This window comes from Augochlora pura, chromosome 3, assembly GCF_028453695.1.
Source record: "Augochlora pura isolate Apur16 chromosome 3, APUR_v2.2.1, whole genome shotgun sequence".
Lineage (NCBI taxonomy): Eukaryota > Metazoa > Arthropoda > Insecta > Hymenoptera > Halictidae > Augochlora > Augochlora pura.
In genome coordinates this window covers 23,366,261-23,381,052 of record NC_135774.1, presented here as the reverse complement: position 1 = coordinate 23,381,052, position 14,792 = coordinate 23,366,261, and the positions used below count along the sequence as shown (strand labels likewise).

The 14,792-nt window shown below is 34.4% G+C and overlaps 3 protein-coding genes across 10 annotated transcripts; 1 reads left to right on the top strand and 2 right to left on the bottom strand.

Annotated features, from left to right (window-relative positions):
* Positions 1-28: 28 nt before the first annotated feature.
* On the bottom strand, positions 29-6,553 carry LOC144478601 (uncharacterized). Of its 2 annotated transcripts, XM_078196626.1 has the most exons (5): positions 6,439-6,548; positions 5,190-5,325; positions 3,188-3,225; positions 2,398-2,646; positions 29-517 (listed from the first exon to the last, which is right to left on the bottom strand). In XM_078196626.1, the coding sequence occupies exons 2-5, from the start codon at positions 5,260-5,262 to the stop codon at positions 413-415; spliced, it is 465 nt and encodes a 154-aa protein (XP_078052752.1). In that variant the 5' UTR covers positions 5,263-5,325; positions 6,439-6,548; the 3' UTR covers positions 29-412. The 2 variants fall into 2 exon arrangements, with proteins under 2 accessions (XP_078052752.1, XP_078052753.1); XM_078196627.1 differs by lacking the exon at positions 5,190-5,325 and having other exon boundaries at positions 40-517; positions 6,439-6,553.
* Positions 6,554-6,866: 313 nt separating this feature from the next.
* Positions 6,867-10,084, bottom strand: LOC144478599 (X-ray repair cross-complementing protein 5). Its single transcript, XM_078196618.1, has 13 exons — positions 9,851-10,084; positions 9,603-9,713; positions 9,320-9,534; positions 9,120-9,248; positions 8,959-9,037; positions 8,745-8,882; positions 8,504-8,660; positions 8,260-8,402; positions 8,036-8,188; positions 7,816-7,961; positions 7,501-7,746; positions 7,285-7,423; positions 6,867-7,224 (listed from the first exon to the last, which is right to left on the bottom strand). The coding sequence occupies exons 1-13, from the start codon at positions 9,869-9,871 to the stop codon at positions 7,210-7,212; spliced, it is 1,692 nt and encodes a 563-aa protein (XP_078052744.1). The 5' UTR covers positions 9,872-10,084; the 3' UTR covers positions 6,867-7,209.
* A 9-nt stretch (positions 10,085-10,093) lies between these two features.
* Positions 10,094-12,865, top strand: Slbp (Stem-loop binding protein). Of its 7 annotated transcripts, none has more exons than XM_078196621.1 (4): positions 10,094-10,351; positions 11,410-11,700; positions 11,787-12,332; positions 12,408-12,865. In XM_078196621.1, the coding sequence occupies exons 3-4, from the start codon at positions 11,824-11,826 to the stop codon at positions 12,544-12,546; spliced, it is 648 nt and encodes a 215-aa protein (XP_078052747.1). In that variant the 5' UTR covers positions 10,094-10,351; positions 11,410-11,700; positions 11,787-11,823; the 3' UTR covers positions 12,547-12,865. The 7 variants fall into 7 exon arrangements, with proteins under 7 accessions (XP_078052747.1, XP_078052746.1, XP_078052751.1 ...); XM_078196620.1 differs by having other exon boundaries at positions 10,332-10,975; XM_078196625.1 differs by having other exon boundaries at positions 10,332-11,519; positions 11,687-11,700; positions 11,830-12,332.
* Positions 12,866-14,792: the final 1,927 nt, after the last annotated feature.

Sequence of the window (14,792 nt, the reverse complement as noted above, 5' to 3'; positions counted from 1 at the left end):
TATTCACATATATTACTTTATTTCTTTACAATGTCTTACGTTTATGTTAAAAAATATAATACAGAAATACATCAAGAAAACTTTATACACTTCACAATGAATAGGAACGTTAAATACTTCAGCGACAATGAGTATGTTTCGTCTTCGCATCTAAATTACAAAAAAGAAAGTACATGACCAATGTCAGACTTCAACGAATTAACGAAGGTACAGGAACTACAATTATTTACAGAAATATTAACAACACACGAAAGTTATCGCGAATTGAGATACATTTGGAATGCAGTTAAAATTTGTAAATAACATTTAATCGAATTGGAAGAATCCAATTAAGAAATTCGTGCGACTTTGCGAAACTAGTTCAACAATATCTACAGAAAATATTCGTTTCGTCTCGTTAATTAGAAGTATCCTAAATTTGATTTTTGTGTTTCTGTATGTCTTTGTCAACAGCTAGAAACCTCGACAAACGTGATCCATTGTATGGGGTGACACTCCCGGGTGGATGCAACCTCATCTAAAACAGAAATGCATTTTTGTAACCACTGTATATTTAGGAATGGACCGAGAAACGTTGAACAAAATGAAAAGTTGTCGTATACGTTACTAATCAAACATTATATTATGGATTACTACCTACCGCAGTAAGCATATTTTTTATGCAGTTGTCAGGTTCACTTATGATAGAACGTCGAGAATAGATTATTACTACAGTTATATTTTATTTTTGCATCGAGGAATTTCACTAGCGTTATAAAGTAATTAAAATTTAATCGGCTAATTAAACAACTAGTACAAAACATTTTTCTTGAAGAGCATCGAAACAATCGTAGAATCTCATTATAGTCATAGCTTTTGCTTGATTTATTAACCAATTGACACTCAAAAATTAATTGATCGATATATCCACCGTTTAGCTTGTATTGTATAATGCAAAGTTAGTGTGCAAACGGTTATCAAAATGTCGAAAATCGCGTAACTGATCTGTTTTTTTGAAAGCAACTTTCTGAAGCCATACTCTTAGGGGATTAATGATTAATCTACCCGACTCCATTGTGGTTAGTTTTATTAATGTTATTATCAAAAATACAAATCATCCATCAAGCTCGGACACTACGAAGCACCTTAGCAGGTTCAACATAAAAAAAAATGTATAAAAATCATCTAAGTTGACCCGGTCAGAATTTTTTTCTAAAGTGCATCGAGAATTATAACGTTTGAAACATTTTACAGTATTATGTAATACGCAGCGCTTATAATTATGAATTTTCTCCTACGAAGGTATTTGATCGTTCTTTCGATCGAGTGACACGGATCATTGTTCTAATTTGATAACTGGAGTGCATTGTAATTATGGGACTGGCAGGATGCAAGCTTGAGCATTAGTGGAGGACTTAATGGCGCATTGCAAAATTGCAAACGTAGTTCGGCCGTGCAGCACCGATTCTCATCTATTTCTTGACGAAGACATCCGCAGTTTTCTCGTCCCCTTCCGCGTTTCTGATTCGCTTCTGCAACGAAAAAACCGACACCAATTCGTTACACGTGATGAACACAGCGTTACGATGATTAGATGATGCGTGCATCACAGAGAAAATTCACTTTCGCTTTGCTTATTTTTATCTGTTTTACGAGTCTCACTTAAACCTAATTAATATCGATTATCGATGCAACACATAATTCGTTATTATCTTACTTTCTCAACACTCTTATTTTTATAAAATAAACATCCAAGAGATGACATGTTAATTATCACACAATGTCAAGTGAGCCTCGCAGAATCGCAGGTGGTTTAATCGCGTTGACGAAAAACGCGTGAAGTAAGGCTGAAGCACACAAGCTCCCTTTAGTATGTATGTAATCCGATCAGAACAATCCGAACTTCTTCTTTCGATTCCTCTGGCTCGGTTTTTATCTTCCCTGATGTGGAATTGCTTTCAACGTGGAATTTCGTCACTTGGGCTCAGTTATTATTCCTCGACTTGTAATTACGGCCTGAACCGTGTCCAAGATTATTGTAAGAGTGGTTGCAACAATTTGAAAAAATTGGAAACGTTGAAATCAATTTGTCATGAAGTTTGCCCGCCATCCTATTGTCCTTGCCACAACACAATTTCAGGCGTCCAATTTATAAATAATATAATTATAAAAAGTGCAAGAGATCTCACTCTGATAATTAATTGTAAAAGGTACAAGAACCCACCGGCCAATTTACAATTAATTATAAATAGTATCAGAGTGCTTTCTCTAATTTTTTAAAACCCTAAATATGGCAGAAACGGAAGCCGGGTTCGTATTAGGGACAAGTTCGCCTACTGGTGCCGAAGGCTTCAGAATTTTCGGAATTTCCGGGCTCACCAACTTCTCTTTCGTCAGTGACTTCATCGGATGACTCACCATGATCCTGTACTTTTCTTTGCAAGCGTACTCGGTCTCGTCCACATCATTGTAGCAATCGCTTTTATAGTCTGGCGGTATCGGTTTCCCCTCGAACTGGCAGAGTTTGGACAACGGTTTCGCATTCACTATCATCTTCTCGAAGCCCGTCGGCTTTTGTTGCGGACAGTAGAACACGTCTGGCGTGTTCTTGTCAAAGACAATGCTTTTGCGCAGCATATCGCCAGCCTCCGTCGTCGCGAAGATCATCTGACATGAAAGAAATCAATGGTCCCGCGATCGTTATGCGTTCTCACATTATTTTTCAGAGAAAGTGCTTCCTTCAATTAAATAAACACAGCAACGACCACTTTCTCTGAGCTCGAGTAAAAAATTGGAAAGAATGGTGCGCGTTTTCCACGAGAGCTACGGGTTATAATCACCTAAAACATGCTGGCAATATGCAATAACTAACGTTAGTCTATTCAATCCTACGTTTCCTACGTTACGTCTCAATCGACGGTGATTCATAGATCGTTTAGCTTAGCTTTTCACTCGTGAAAGGAATATTGGCACGAGTCTACAAGTTTTACGCAAGAATTTGCGTCGCGTAATTTGTCGGTCAATTTTTTTTCGTTCCAGTACTTGCAATTATAAGGAGCAAATTAATATAAATTTTTTTCTATGTTTCGATCTTGATTCGTAGATTTCCTGGCCATCGATTCCGATTTCTCCTCAACTGATAACAATGCGTGTACACGCGTCTTCCGGATGCGAGAGAAGCAGGAAGTCGGTACCAATGATTACTTACGGCGAGCACGGCCACTATACAGTACACGTACGCGGGCCCTGAAAGAAAAGAAAAGAAACGTAAGCCGTGTCAGTTTTTGTTGATCGGAAACGTAAGAAACATAGAAACGGTTCAGCACGAAATATGTCGTAGCTGATGTAACGCAGCTCGTCGACATGCACTGTCATTAAATAAACGTCGACTGTGAAAACTGGGCCATTTGGAAAGGGAGTCAATGCCGATTAAGCGACAGGCTGTCCCTTTTCCGTCGAGTCATTCCGTAGATATCGTTTAATAGCCGTCGCTTCATCAGAAGTCTCCGCCAATAGAAATTTATTATTATTATTGCGATACAAAATTACATAATACTTGCACGTTCACCTGTCTAAAGCACAACCACGATCTAAACCTAAACTGAAGGATCGCTGAATTTTAGTCGGGACCGATTTATTTTTAAAAAGCAGCATAATTAGAAGCTAAGCCGCTATGTACGTATCTTTGTGTTATTAAACGAAGAAACATGTTTTCGTCGAACTTTTATTTTTTACAGATGATATAGAAACGTTTTATTTTCCATAAAGATCTGCATTCTAGCTATCATTAGCAATGTTAATAGATTCGAAGTTTCGAGAGGAAGGTTATAAAAATGTCTGGTTATCCAAAGATGGAGGCCAAGAACAGAATAATAATTAATGAAGAAATGCAAACAGTCTGAAAAACGGTCGCAAGATCAGTTTCCTTGAACTGATCTTCGATTTGATCTAACGGCGAGTGGGAAGACTGTCGGATAGACATTATTTTTATCCGTGTGATCTATTATTCCCGCTCCCATGCGGCTTCTTGCAAGGACGACGAGGCCACTGCGGTTCCGCATGGTACGTTTCATCGCACTGCTCCTGTTTCAGAATACGGATTACGCTGAACTGATACCCCTCTGACATTTCAGTTTACAGTGTATGACATTTACATAAAACGCCAGTCGTATCATGGATAGCCGTGCTAATTTCTGCAGTCTTGTTCGAAAGTTCAAGATTCACGTTCGATTTACGAGAACCTGTTTCATAGTTCATTGCATTTATAATTGCGATTATATGCGATAAAATGAAAAAGCGATTCATTATTTATTTAAAACAATATGAGTTATCCCGAGCGATGTCGTCTAATCCTGCAATTTTTGCTTGAAAGATAGATGCATAGAAGCTCGTTGGTCTTTCGGTAGGCGAATTGTTAATTACTGTAACGGTCCTAATTGATTTTCCCTCTAACTTTTAAGTTGTGCGACTTTAATGTCATCCGTAAATAAGAAAGAATCTTTTGTTCCTTCTTCAAACAACAGCAAAATTTATACACTTCATTAACGTGATTCGTCCCATCCTCGTTAAAAAGAAAGATACGATGGCGTACACGAAGAGAGAACGTAATACTGACTTGAAATTTCTAGGTCAATGTTTAACGAGGTGTAAAAGCGTGGAACGTGTTGCAAGAGTAATCACTGAGTCACGGTTTTTCCTTAAATTTTTAACGTTTTCGTATCGTCCAATTTAATCAATACAACGTTTGATCAATTGATAAGCGTGCAATGACTTTCTTCGGTGATGTAACATTTCCCTTGTGACATTTAAAGCATCACTTTTGAAAGCGCGAGGTAAGAGCTACCATCGTGTATTATAAATTGTCAATGGAAATAGGTTCGCATTTTCTCAATAAATTCGTAACAATACGAAACACTGAATTTGCAGATTCACCGATCACGTTACCAATCGCTGCTCCAAATAATCGCAGACTCCGGTGCAATATAGCTACGCCAATTTTACATAGTTCAAGTAATACCCCAATCAATTCAAGCAGTTTACAGCTGCTCTTGTTAGAGTCCTATGTCCTACAACGTTAAAAAGAAGATTATCAACACCATTCTTCTTTCGAATTGATATATAAAGTGACGCGAAACTTTCAAATCTAGAACTCGCTCGATTTTATTATCGTCGAATTTAATCTAAAAAAAAATGTTGAAAAATTTACTTACAGCCGTCTATCTTTAATATTCGAAAGGCCTCGTTACGCGCACAAGAAAAAGAAACATAACCGTGTGTAATCATGGCAATTGTGCGTAGCGGATCCTTTCCCTCTTCTTCAAAGGATAACAACGAACACGAACTAAACTGTTTTCAAAAAAATCTGAATTATTCGAAATGAAGAAAGCGTTAACACACAAAGCTTGAGTGAGTATTCTTCTTTATCATTGTTCAGCAAATATCAATACACTATTTTCTATTGCTATTTCATTTAACAATTATAAAGTTTAATCACTAAACTTGTTTAGGTTATCGATGTTATAATGGACCAAATATCGCTTCAATACTAACACTGAAACTATCGATTATCAAAACGTTAATTATTAAATAGACATATTCAGTAAATGCCCACAAAAGCATTTACACAACCTCAATAATTATAAAATAAATAGTTTGAGATCCGTCGTTTCGATAGTGTAATGGATACGTACAGATTCGCGGGTAATATTCGCAGATTCGTGTACGTCTACAACTGAACACAATGTTCAGTGAAGGTGTCAGAATAATATAAAGGGATGTGAAGCAGTGGATCGTAATAAATCGGTATATTTAAAATTGTAACAAACAAAATACTTGTGGATACAACGACGGATGATGACACTCAGGCTAGACATCGTCAGTCCACTAAAAATGTAAACACGTAATACTCCTCCACCATTTACTAAAAAATAGTGGGATATTAGGCCCGCCAATTAGAAAGAATTTATCGGGGTTGAGACAGGTGGACATGGGTCGACAGTTTGACGTCGTTGACAATGATACCCCGTGTAAATTACGGGAAATAGACTGTAGAACCCTCTTTGCACCCTATTACGGGCTTAGGACACGCCAAGTGCCAGAGTGATAAACTAATGAATTTGTCAAATAGATGTTAAACAGACTCTAAAAAATGGCATCGATCAAATCGAAAAATGAGACGGGGCGACCATATACGCGTCGCAACAGCTAGATCTAATATTAAGCCTGTAAATTGTTAAACGTGTTGCATGCTATTGATATGTTAACAGAAAAGCGTCAGCATAGGACAGAACGTTGAGCCCACAGTATACCTAAGTCTCGTCCCGCATACCTAAATGAAGACGCAAAATATTAATGCGCAGACTTCGTCTTCGATTCGCGGGGCTAGGTTGCTGATATGCAAGTACTAGCGGCTTACGGTTAAGGGTAGCTTTTGACTATTGAGTACTGGTGGAAACTTACCCATGCTGGTGAACGCTGATCACAGGGAACACCTGTTGATCCACACGAGACGGCGTCCCTTCGTTGACTGAGATCGCGGATCGCGGCGGATCCAGCACCTCGCAGGTTCGAAAGTGAGTGCCGTTATGTTCTACAGGACTGATCAAAACCACCGGACTAACAGTATCAGCAATCAACAAAATCAGTAATATATTTCAACCGAACTGCGAAAGAACGAAAGGCAGTTTGCCAATCTTTTTATCTTTTATTTTAATCGTATTCGAATCTTTTATTCTAAACAATAACGCGTCGCGCATATACCTATAAACGCGCTTTTCTCAAAACTATTATTGGCTCTGGTAATATGAAATATGGAATCTCTAATCAGTCACGATTTAATCAATAAATTGGGTATTGAAGTAATTCTTCAGCAATCGCCATTATTATTCTGCCTGTATCTGTGTTTATTACAGAAATTCGACTCGATTATACACGTGTGATTGGGAATTTTGGACGGTGATGACGAATAGAGTGGGAGGAATGTGGGTAGACGGCCTCGTCTTTCCCATATTCAAACTGTATTGTGTCACCAATTTTGCGGTGGGCTTCGCCTCAAGGATCATTTTTCTTTTGATTATTGATCCATTTTATTTCATATTCTCTTTTTCGATACATTGTTCAAAAAACATACAAGAATGTATCATATTTTAATTAAGAGACGAAACAGCATTAAAATTGTAAGAAAATAGTATCTTCTCGGTTTCAATTGAAAAATCAATTTGAAACACTGCCTTATAATTTGTCCACCTAAAAAAAAAATATTATTAAACAATGCATGTGCAAATTTTTCATTACTTAGTATCTTACTAAATCATCCAGGTCGACATCCATAGCGTCCACAGACTCGTCATCTTTAACCTCCTCATCTTTGACTGTTGCTTCAACAGATTCTTTGACAACGTCCTTTTCAATACTCTGCATATCAGCCGTATTCTTGGGGTAATACCTATATTAGATTATTGTTACTAGATCATATCTTGACTTTGAAATTTTAAGATTTCATACTACAAAAATTATTGTTACTTTTCTTTCTTTGGAGGCTCTATACTCTCCAACTGAAATAATTCCGTTATCTTTTGAAGATGACATTTACTATTTTGTTTCACCGATGGCACTTCAAAAACGTTTTTTAAATATTCTTCTACAGGCGGTAACGGTTCTTCCGGATGAAGTGCGCGATGTGATAATATATGCCATTCATGCTGTAATCCAGGATCAGGCACGCATCCTGGTAAAAAACACTGACTCCTATCTATGTTGCTGTCATTTCTATATGAAAAAAGAAAGGCCTAGAAAAAAAATACACTGTCGGCTTTTAAAAGCTATCGTTACACTTACTCTACATCAGGTAGCATCAAAGAGTCAAGTAAATTGTCCACAGCTTCATTTTGTTCATTCGTCAGCTGTTTCATAACAGACTTAAGAGATCTTGAACTGCATAATCTTCTGTCTTCTTCAAATGGTAAAGATATTTCTGCCAGATACTACAAATTGATCGGATTACTGTTTAAACCACGCATGTTCGAGAAGTTTATTCGAAAAAAATATTTAAAAATACCCATGGCTTATCAGAATTGCCAATATTGTCAGTACATGGAAATAATGTTACCATTTTGGGAGCTAAATTGTTATTATGAACTTTTCTTACAATGGCAACTATATGATCTTCATGCATTGCTTGGACCAAACTATAAAACTGCTTAGCACAGCTCTAAAAGATAAATGGTGCACATTTTATTAACTAAAAGTTTTCAAAAAGATTTTAATAATGAAGAGACATACGTCGTCATCCTCACTTGCAGGTAACACAATAGTTGAAGGGTCTTCACACCAAAATGATAAATCAATGTCATCTTTATTTGTAAAAGAATAAACCGTATAGCTTCTCGGACCTGACTTGTAACTCAGAGATTCCTCTAGATTTTCTGTATTCAAAGAAGTATTTTACATTTAATATGAACTACTTATTCTTAAACAAAATTTTACAAAAATATAATTCTATTGTAAGAAAAGAGTAATGACATACTTTCAACGGGAACAAACTCTCCCCCATATTTATATCCTGCTACAAATTCATCTTTCTCAAAGTTTGTTCTCTCCCTGTTGAAATATTGTACTTCTGATTCAATAACCTTGTCTCCTTTAGCAATTCCCCATGATGAAACTACATTACTTTCTGTTATCTGTAATAAATTGTATCATGTATTTGATATACTTATGTGGTATAGAGTATATCTGACTTAATTAAGCTTACAAATCTGTCTTACTTTAGTATAACTAACAATTGGAATTTCTATGTCAAGTATTTTCAAAGAAGCATACCAAGGCATAGATTTAATAGATTTATCACCATAAAATTTCAAATCTGCCATGGCATCATTAAATGTTAAATGGTGACCACTGATCTACATAATAATAAATAATTTATTAACACCTTCTTCTGAAATAAATTGCGAAAGTAAATGTCACATTAAAGGATACCTCTTCATATAAATTCTGTAGAAACTTCTCACTAATGTTAAGAGAAGTTTTTGGTCTACTTTCCAATGATTCATCACCTCTAAAAAAATAAAAATATCAAATAATATGATGTGGTGTTTTAATCTGTGATATAATAGGAATGCAATTAATAAATTTAATACATTGTAAGCAACTGAATTCTGTGCTCCTTTAGCTTATTTGCAATTTCATCTACCTCAAATTGTGAGATAATGTCTTCTCCTTCGTTAAAATCAGACATGAGAAATATAGTTGCTTTCCCATAATCATTGCTGGAATAAAATATAAACGAAAATTAAGTGTAAGATTTGAAGTAAATTATAAAAAAATGTTAAAAACATACGCATTATTTTCTATGTATTCTGCTGCAGCAAGAATTGCTTCTATCCAATTAGAGCAATGTTTTGTAGCTTCCAAATGCAAAATTCTTTCTATTAATTCCCAGTTTGGTACAACGAAATCAATATACTCTTCTACATGTTCTGTGTCTAAGCTATTTTTTGTAGCAGAAGAACCCATTAATATGACAGCAATTTCATCTTTTGGTCGTAAAAAGATCTGCAAATCATTTGAAAAAAATAAATAATTTCTTATAAATCATTGTTTTCATGACATATAACTCTTACTTTCTTCTCAATAATTCTCTTAGCAATATGTTTAAATTGTTCCAACAGAGCTGTATTATTTTCTTTCCCCATACATGTCACTCCTATATTTATTAACAATACTAATATTTCCTGAAAATTGAAGAAGGAGCACGTATAGTTTTTTCTATTCATATTGAACTGTTAATAAACACGAGAACTGTTAAAAAATTGTCATTAAGATATTTATGTTAAGTAATTTCTAATTTGATAGAAATAAAAACAATAACCTTCTCAGATTTCGGTGGCATTTTGCAGAAATTCAATTGTAATAAATACAATAAAGAGACCTACTCCTGCACGCTTTTTTTACTGTCTAAGCTGGTGCGCATATTCCCACAAATTTACTGCGCATCCAATCCACAGTGCATCCTGCCTCAACAGTGAATTGTCAACTGTGTGCAGCAGTAGTATCTAATACTATATGTATATGATTAAGAATATATGTTTGAACGGAGGCGTTCGTTAGTTTAGTGTATGTGCTGCGTGTCAAGAGGACGTGCAACGTAATGAAGATAGAAAACTTAACATAAAAAGAATAAAACGTAACAAATCTAACTAGAGATCTGCACAGATAGACACTATGAGAAAAATGTCAACTTGAGTGTGTCAATTCTTGTAAACAAACTATGGTGTCAATATACATAGATCCATACATATTTGCTTCCACACCGAGCGCCTTCTGGTGTCCTGCTGAGAATGCGATAGCTGTGACGCAACATATGTCCCAGGTCACGAAAAAATAACAAACACTATTATGAAGATCTAATTTACGTTATTACTTGCAAATTCTTTCAGTCTCTAATATTCAGGGAAATGCAATAATTGGTTGAATTTTGTTATGCTCAGCTTATCGAAATATTGCCTACATACACACATATTCGAAATATATCTGAATGTGCGCTAAGCATTGTTCGCAAATTCATTGATAAATGTGTCGCTAATTCTACGAGGCGAAAAGTGCAAGTTGAATATCGCGCCGAATGTTTTAAAAGGAGCGCCAGGCATTAGGCATGCGCAAAAAGAATGAGACTGCAAGCGCGGTAAAATAAGAGAATTACATTGGCTGTCGGTTGAGTTGTTTCGATGGGTTATGCTGACTTGCTGTTTTACTCGCTCGCTATTTCCTCTCTTTATCATTAACTGCCAGGGCAGCACTGTCCAGCTATGTATCGTCAGCCAATCAGAGAACAGCAATTCGCTGTATTCTCTCAATTCAAGAGCCTATTGCCCCCGGATATGATTCTTGAATTGAGAGATTACTGTATCATCAGAAACCGCTGCATTTATGTGAACATCCTGCAACATTTAAACGTAACAAAACTATGTTTGTAACATAGTTTGGTACATTGAATGTAAAAAAAGATTTATTTATACGTCAATTGGAAAAATACAAACTAAATTTCTGTAAAATTTGATAATGACCAATAATGAAAAATAATGTTTTTAACTCGAAAAAGAATTGGTGACGAGAATAATGTACTTGAATACAAATTATGGAATTTAATAAATAAACACAAAATCAATGTATTTGATTAACCACTTTAAAAAAGTTTTTAATTATTAACTCTTCATTTAATTAATAGTAATACATACTAACGATAGTAGCTTACGTATTTGCTGATCATAACTTTCCACTAGAACATGTTGAAAACGGAAGATTAGTACAAAAATTCATTTGCAGTGACTTCTAATTGTATTGTTCACTGATTGAAACAATTTTAATATTGTATTAGTATCTGTGTTTTTGTCTTACTTGTTTGTTAGAATTTAAATCGCACTCTTACAGAAATCCGCACACATTAGAATTCTAAAGAACAAAGTCGTGAATCGTGGGAATAATCAGGCTGTCAGAAAAGGCGCGCATTGGAGAATTCATAACAAGAGCAAAAATAAAAGGTGTAATCTCATGGAGAAGTGCAATTATCCAGTGAATTTAAGAATTAAATTAAGTTCTTTAATCAAAGACGAGAGTGTAGATTATTAAGTTCATGTATTTATCTTAAAAATTGTACATTGACAATTTATCGTTATGTTCTAATTCAAAAATTATTGTCTTGCTTTAGGTTACGTTTGTTAGGTAAAGTATTGTTTACTTTTCGCTTTATTATCTTTTCTTAATACGTATTCATGTAAATTATATTCCACGTTATTATTTACTCATAGGTTACTTTAAGAATAATATTTTTAATAATTATTTAACATGGAGGCCGTCGTAAAAACTTCCTGGGTAGAACTAGCAGATGAAGAAGATGCTCTTCTCAATGAAGCCATTTGTATGAGTTCAAATGAACTTGGTAAAATATTGGAGTCGAAGAAGGAAAGCACGACTGCTCAAAATTGTTTACAATCACAGTTGCATGAAGATAAAGTTACTATGAGTGTTTCAACAAATATTGCTACAAATATTAATGCAAATATAATTACAAATCATCCGACCAACATAAAATATGAAGATAATGTTAAAAATAAACCGGAAGATTTGTACTGTTTGCGTAAGAGGACTAGAGAAAATAGTATACACAATGAAGATACAAAAGTTTTTCGAAGTAGACGTAACAGTGACTCTAGTTCTACTACAAATTCTTCTGATAGTAGTAGAAAATGTGTAGAATATGAAACAGATCCTATAATATTGGCACGTAGACAAAAGGAAATAGATTATGGAAAAAATACCATTGGATACGATAGATATATTCAGGCTGTGCCCAAGTAAGAATTTTATAAGTGACACTATTACTGTAGAAATATAAAATAATTAATTCTGTTAATTATATCCATTTCTAGAGAAAAACGAACAAGGGAACATCCAAGAACACCTCCAAAGTATATTAAATATAGTAGAAGAGGATGGGATGGTATGATAAAATTGTGGAGGAAACAGCTTCATCAGTGGGATCCTCCTGAAGATAATAATACTGATTAATATAAAATTGAAACTTTATTTTGTTACATAAATATTTAATTTTGTAATACTATTTCTTGTTCCATGTCATTGTGGTTCCTCCACGTATAAATGTTAAGTCAAATGTTGTGTAAATTTTGGTAAATTCTTATACATATTTATATGCATTAAAAAGATTAAAGTAAATTAAGAAATTTATATTATACATGTAGTTTTAGTTCTTAATTTTAAAATTTTGGCTAAACTTATTGTTTAGTTTATATACAAATACATGTAACTGTAATACAGGTACAGATTTCCAAGCTGGAAAATATTTAAAAACACTTAGAAATGAAAATAAAAAAACAGTATTACTTAAAAATTCTTCAATTTTCCTTTTACTTTATATATTAAATTACTTGTTTAGTTTGTCTTTGATTGTTTTCAAACATAGTTTATATATTTAAATGATAAAAAGTAAGCTATATTTTGTACTAGATTGAGTTTCTAATTGTTTTGATACAATATCTAGTTTTTCATTAGTCTTTTGCTCCATTTTTTTTTATTAGCCTTGTCTCCATATCATGTAGACTATTGACAATGTAAGTTTTGATACGACGGAAGGAAGGGACTACGCTCGGGATGCGACGGAAGGAAGGGACTACACTCGGACTCTGAGTCGCGTTCGAAATAATGAACAATTAGTGAATTTTCTGAAATTCTTATTAATTTGAAAAATCTCAGAAATATTATTAATGAGAAACTCATCCATTTAGATTAAATCAACGCCATGCTCGAAAGATAGTCCATTAACCTCGGACAACGTATGAAAAACGGCACAGCTTTATTCGTATACGATAGTGACGAACACAAAGATGTCTTCGTGCAAGCTACTCTAACGTTCACTTTCGCTGTACTATCATTGAACGATATGATCACTAATAATTCAATAATAATTATTGCTAGATCAATACATGTGAGATCTGTTGTCTCGTAAAAGGCACTGCGAGATATTGCACAATGGTCAACAATGTTTCATTTTCTTAGAAGCGAATTTCAACTGTTTTTCATCGATCGCGAAACAGTCGTATACAGATCAGCTATGTCGATCATCATACATTGTAAGAGATCAATGCACTATTCTCCGAACATGACGAGGAAAATGCAATCCGCCATTTCGTTTACGAGTTAAAACATAGACGACGGTTTCAGGCCGTGTTCGAAACAATGAACAAGTCACGCAGCGCGAAATGGCAAACTAAATGACAAAATAGCCAAGGAGCTGCTTGACCATATTTCGAACAAACGGAACTGTTATAAATATTAAGAAGGCAGAAATAATAAATTTATTAATGAAAGAAATTCAGTTGAATAATACGCTAAATAATTTTTCTAAATATTAAATTGCAAGAAACAATGAATTTATTAACGCAAAAATTTCTCGAGTTATTCTTGTTGAAAAAAATTATTTCGCATCTCTGGTTCCATCAATTATTGTCACTAATATGTTAAATGTAAAAATGGCCAACAGAATCCTTGATCTTATTTCTAATTATCAGCATTGTTATAAATATTGAGGCAGCAGAAATAATAAATATTTTAAATTTATGATGTTTCATTAAATAATGAATAAGCAATATGAAAATCATTGTTGACGGTTATTCTCAGGTAAAGGTCCAGCGGCATGTTGTTTTTCAAATAGTCAGTCTCTCATTGTTATTGTAAGTCGGCAGACGTGTTTCGTAAAGCGCTCCTCGGAACTATTCTAACTAAATTTTTCTGATTCAAGATGGACTTCCATTGATTACTGCTGACCCTTGGTCCACCTGTGGTCACTAGCGGCCACCGTAGTAGTCAGTTGTGGTAATTCAAGTGGTATTCAGTGGTCATTAATTCGATGTGGTAGTTAAGTGAGTACTTGATATTATATGCAAGTCAAAATTAATTTTTCCAAGTATGAAATTGCAAGAGACAATGAATTTATTAACGCAAAAATTTCTCGAGTTATTTCTGCTGAAAAAAATTATTTCGCATCTCTGGTTCCATCAATTATTGTCACTAACATGTTAAATGTAAAAATAGAAAAGAGAATGCTTGGCCATAATTCTAATTATCGGAAATGTTATAAATTTTTAGACGTCGGAAATAATAAATTTATTAGTGAAAGATATTTTTATAAATAATGAATTAGCAATAAGAAAATCATTGCTGACCGTTACTGACAGGTAGACGACCTGCGCAATGTTGTTTTTCAATTAGTCAGTCTGTTGTTGTCATTGTAAGTATGT

Excerpts from the sequence above, each read along its gene's own strand:
- LOC144478601 (XM_078196626.1), bottom strand. The coding sequence starts at position 5,262 with ATGATTACACACGGTTATGTTTCTTTTTCTTGTGCGCGTAACGAGGCC. Across the intron at positions 3,226-5,189 it reads AATATTAAAGATAGACGGCT|GGCCCGCGTACGTGTACTGT; the intron begins GTAAGTAAATTT and ends CTTTTCTTTCAG. Across the intron at positions 2,647-3,187 it reads GTATAGTGGCCGTGCTCGCC|ATGATCTTCGCGACGACGGA; the intron begins GTAAGTAATCAT and ends CTTTCATGTCAG.
- Slbp (XM_078196621.1), top strand. The coding sequence starts at position 11,824 with ATGGAGGCCGTCGTAAAAACTTCCTGGGTAGAACTAGCAGATGAAGAA. Across the intron at positions 12,333-12,407 it reads TATATTCAGGCTGTGCCCAA|AGAAAAACGAACAAGGGAAC; the intron begins GTAAGAATTTTA and ends ATCCATTTCTAG.
- LOC144478599 (XM_078196618.1), bottom strand. The coding sequence starts at position 9,871 with ATGCCACCGAAATCTGAGAAG. Across the intron at positions 9,249-9,319 it reads GAATACATAGAAAATAATGC|CAATGATTATGGGAAAGCAA; the intron begins GTATGTTTTTAA and ends ATTTTATTCCAG. Across the intron at positions 7,962-8,035 it reads GCAATTCTGATAAGCCATGG|TATCTGGCAGAAATATCTTT; the intron begins GTATTTTTAAAT and ends ATCAATTTGTAG.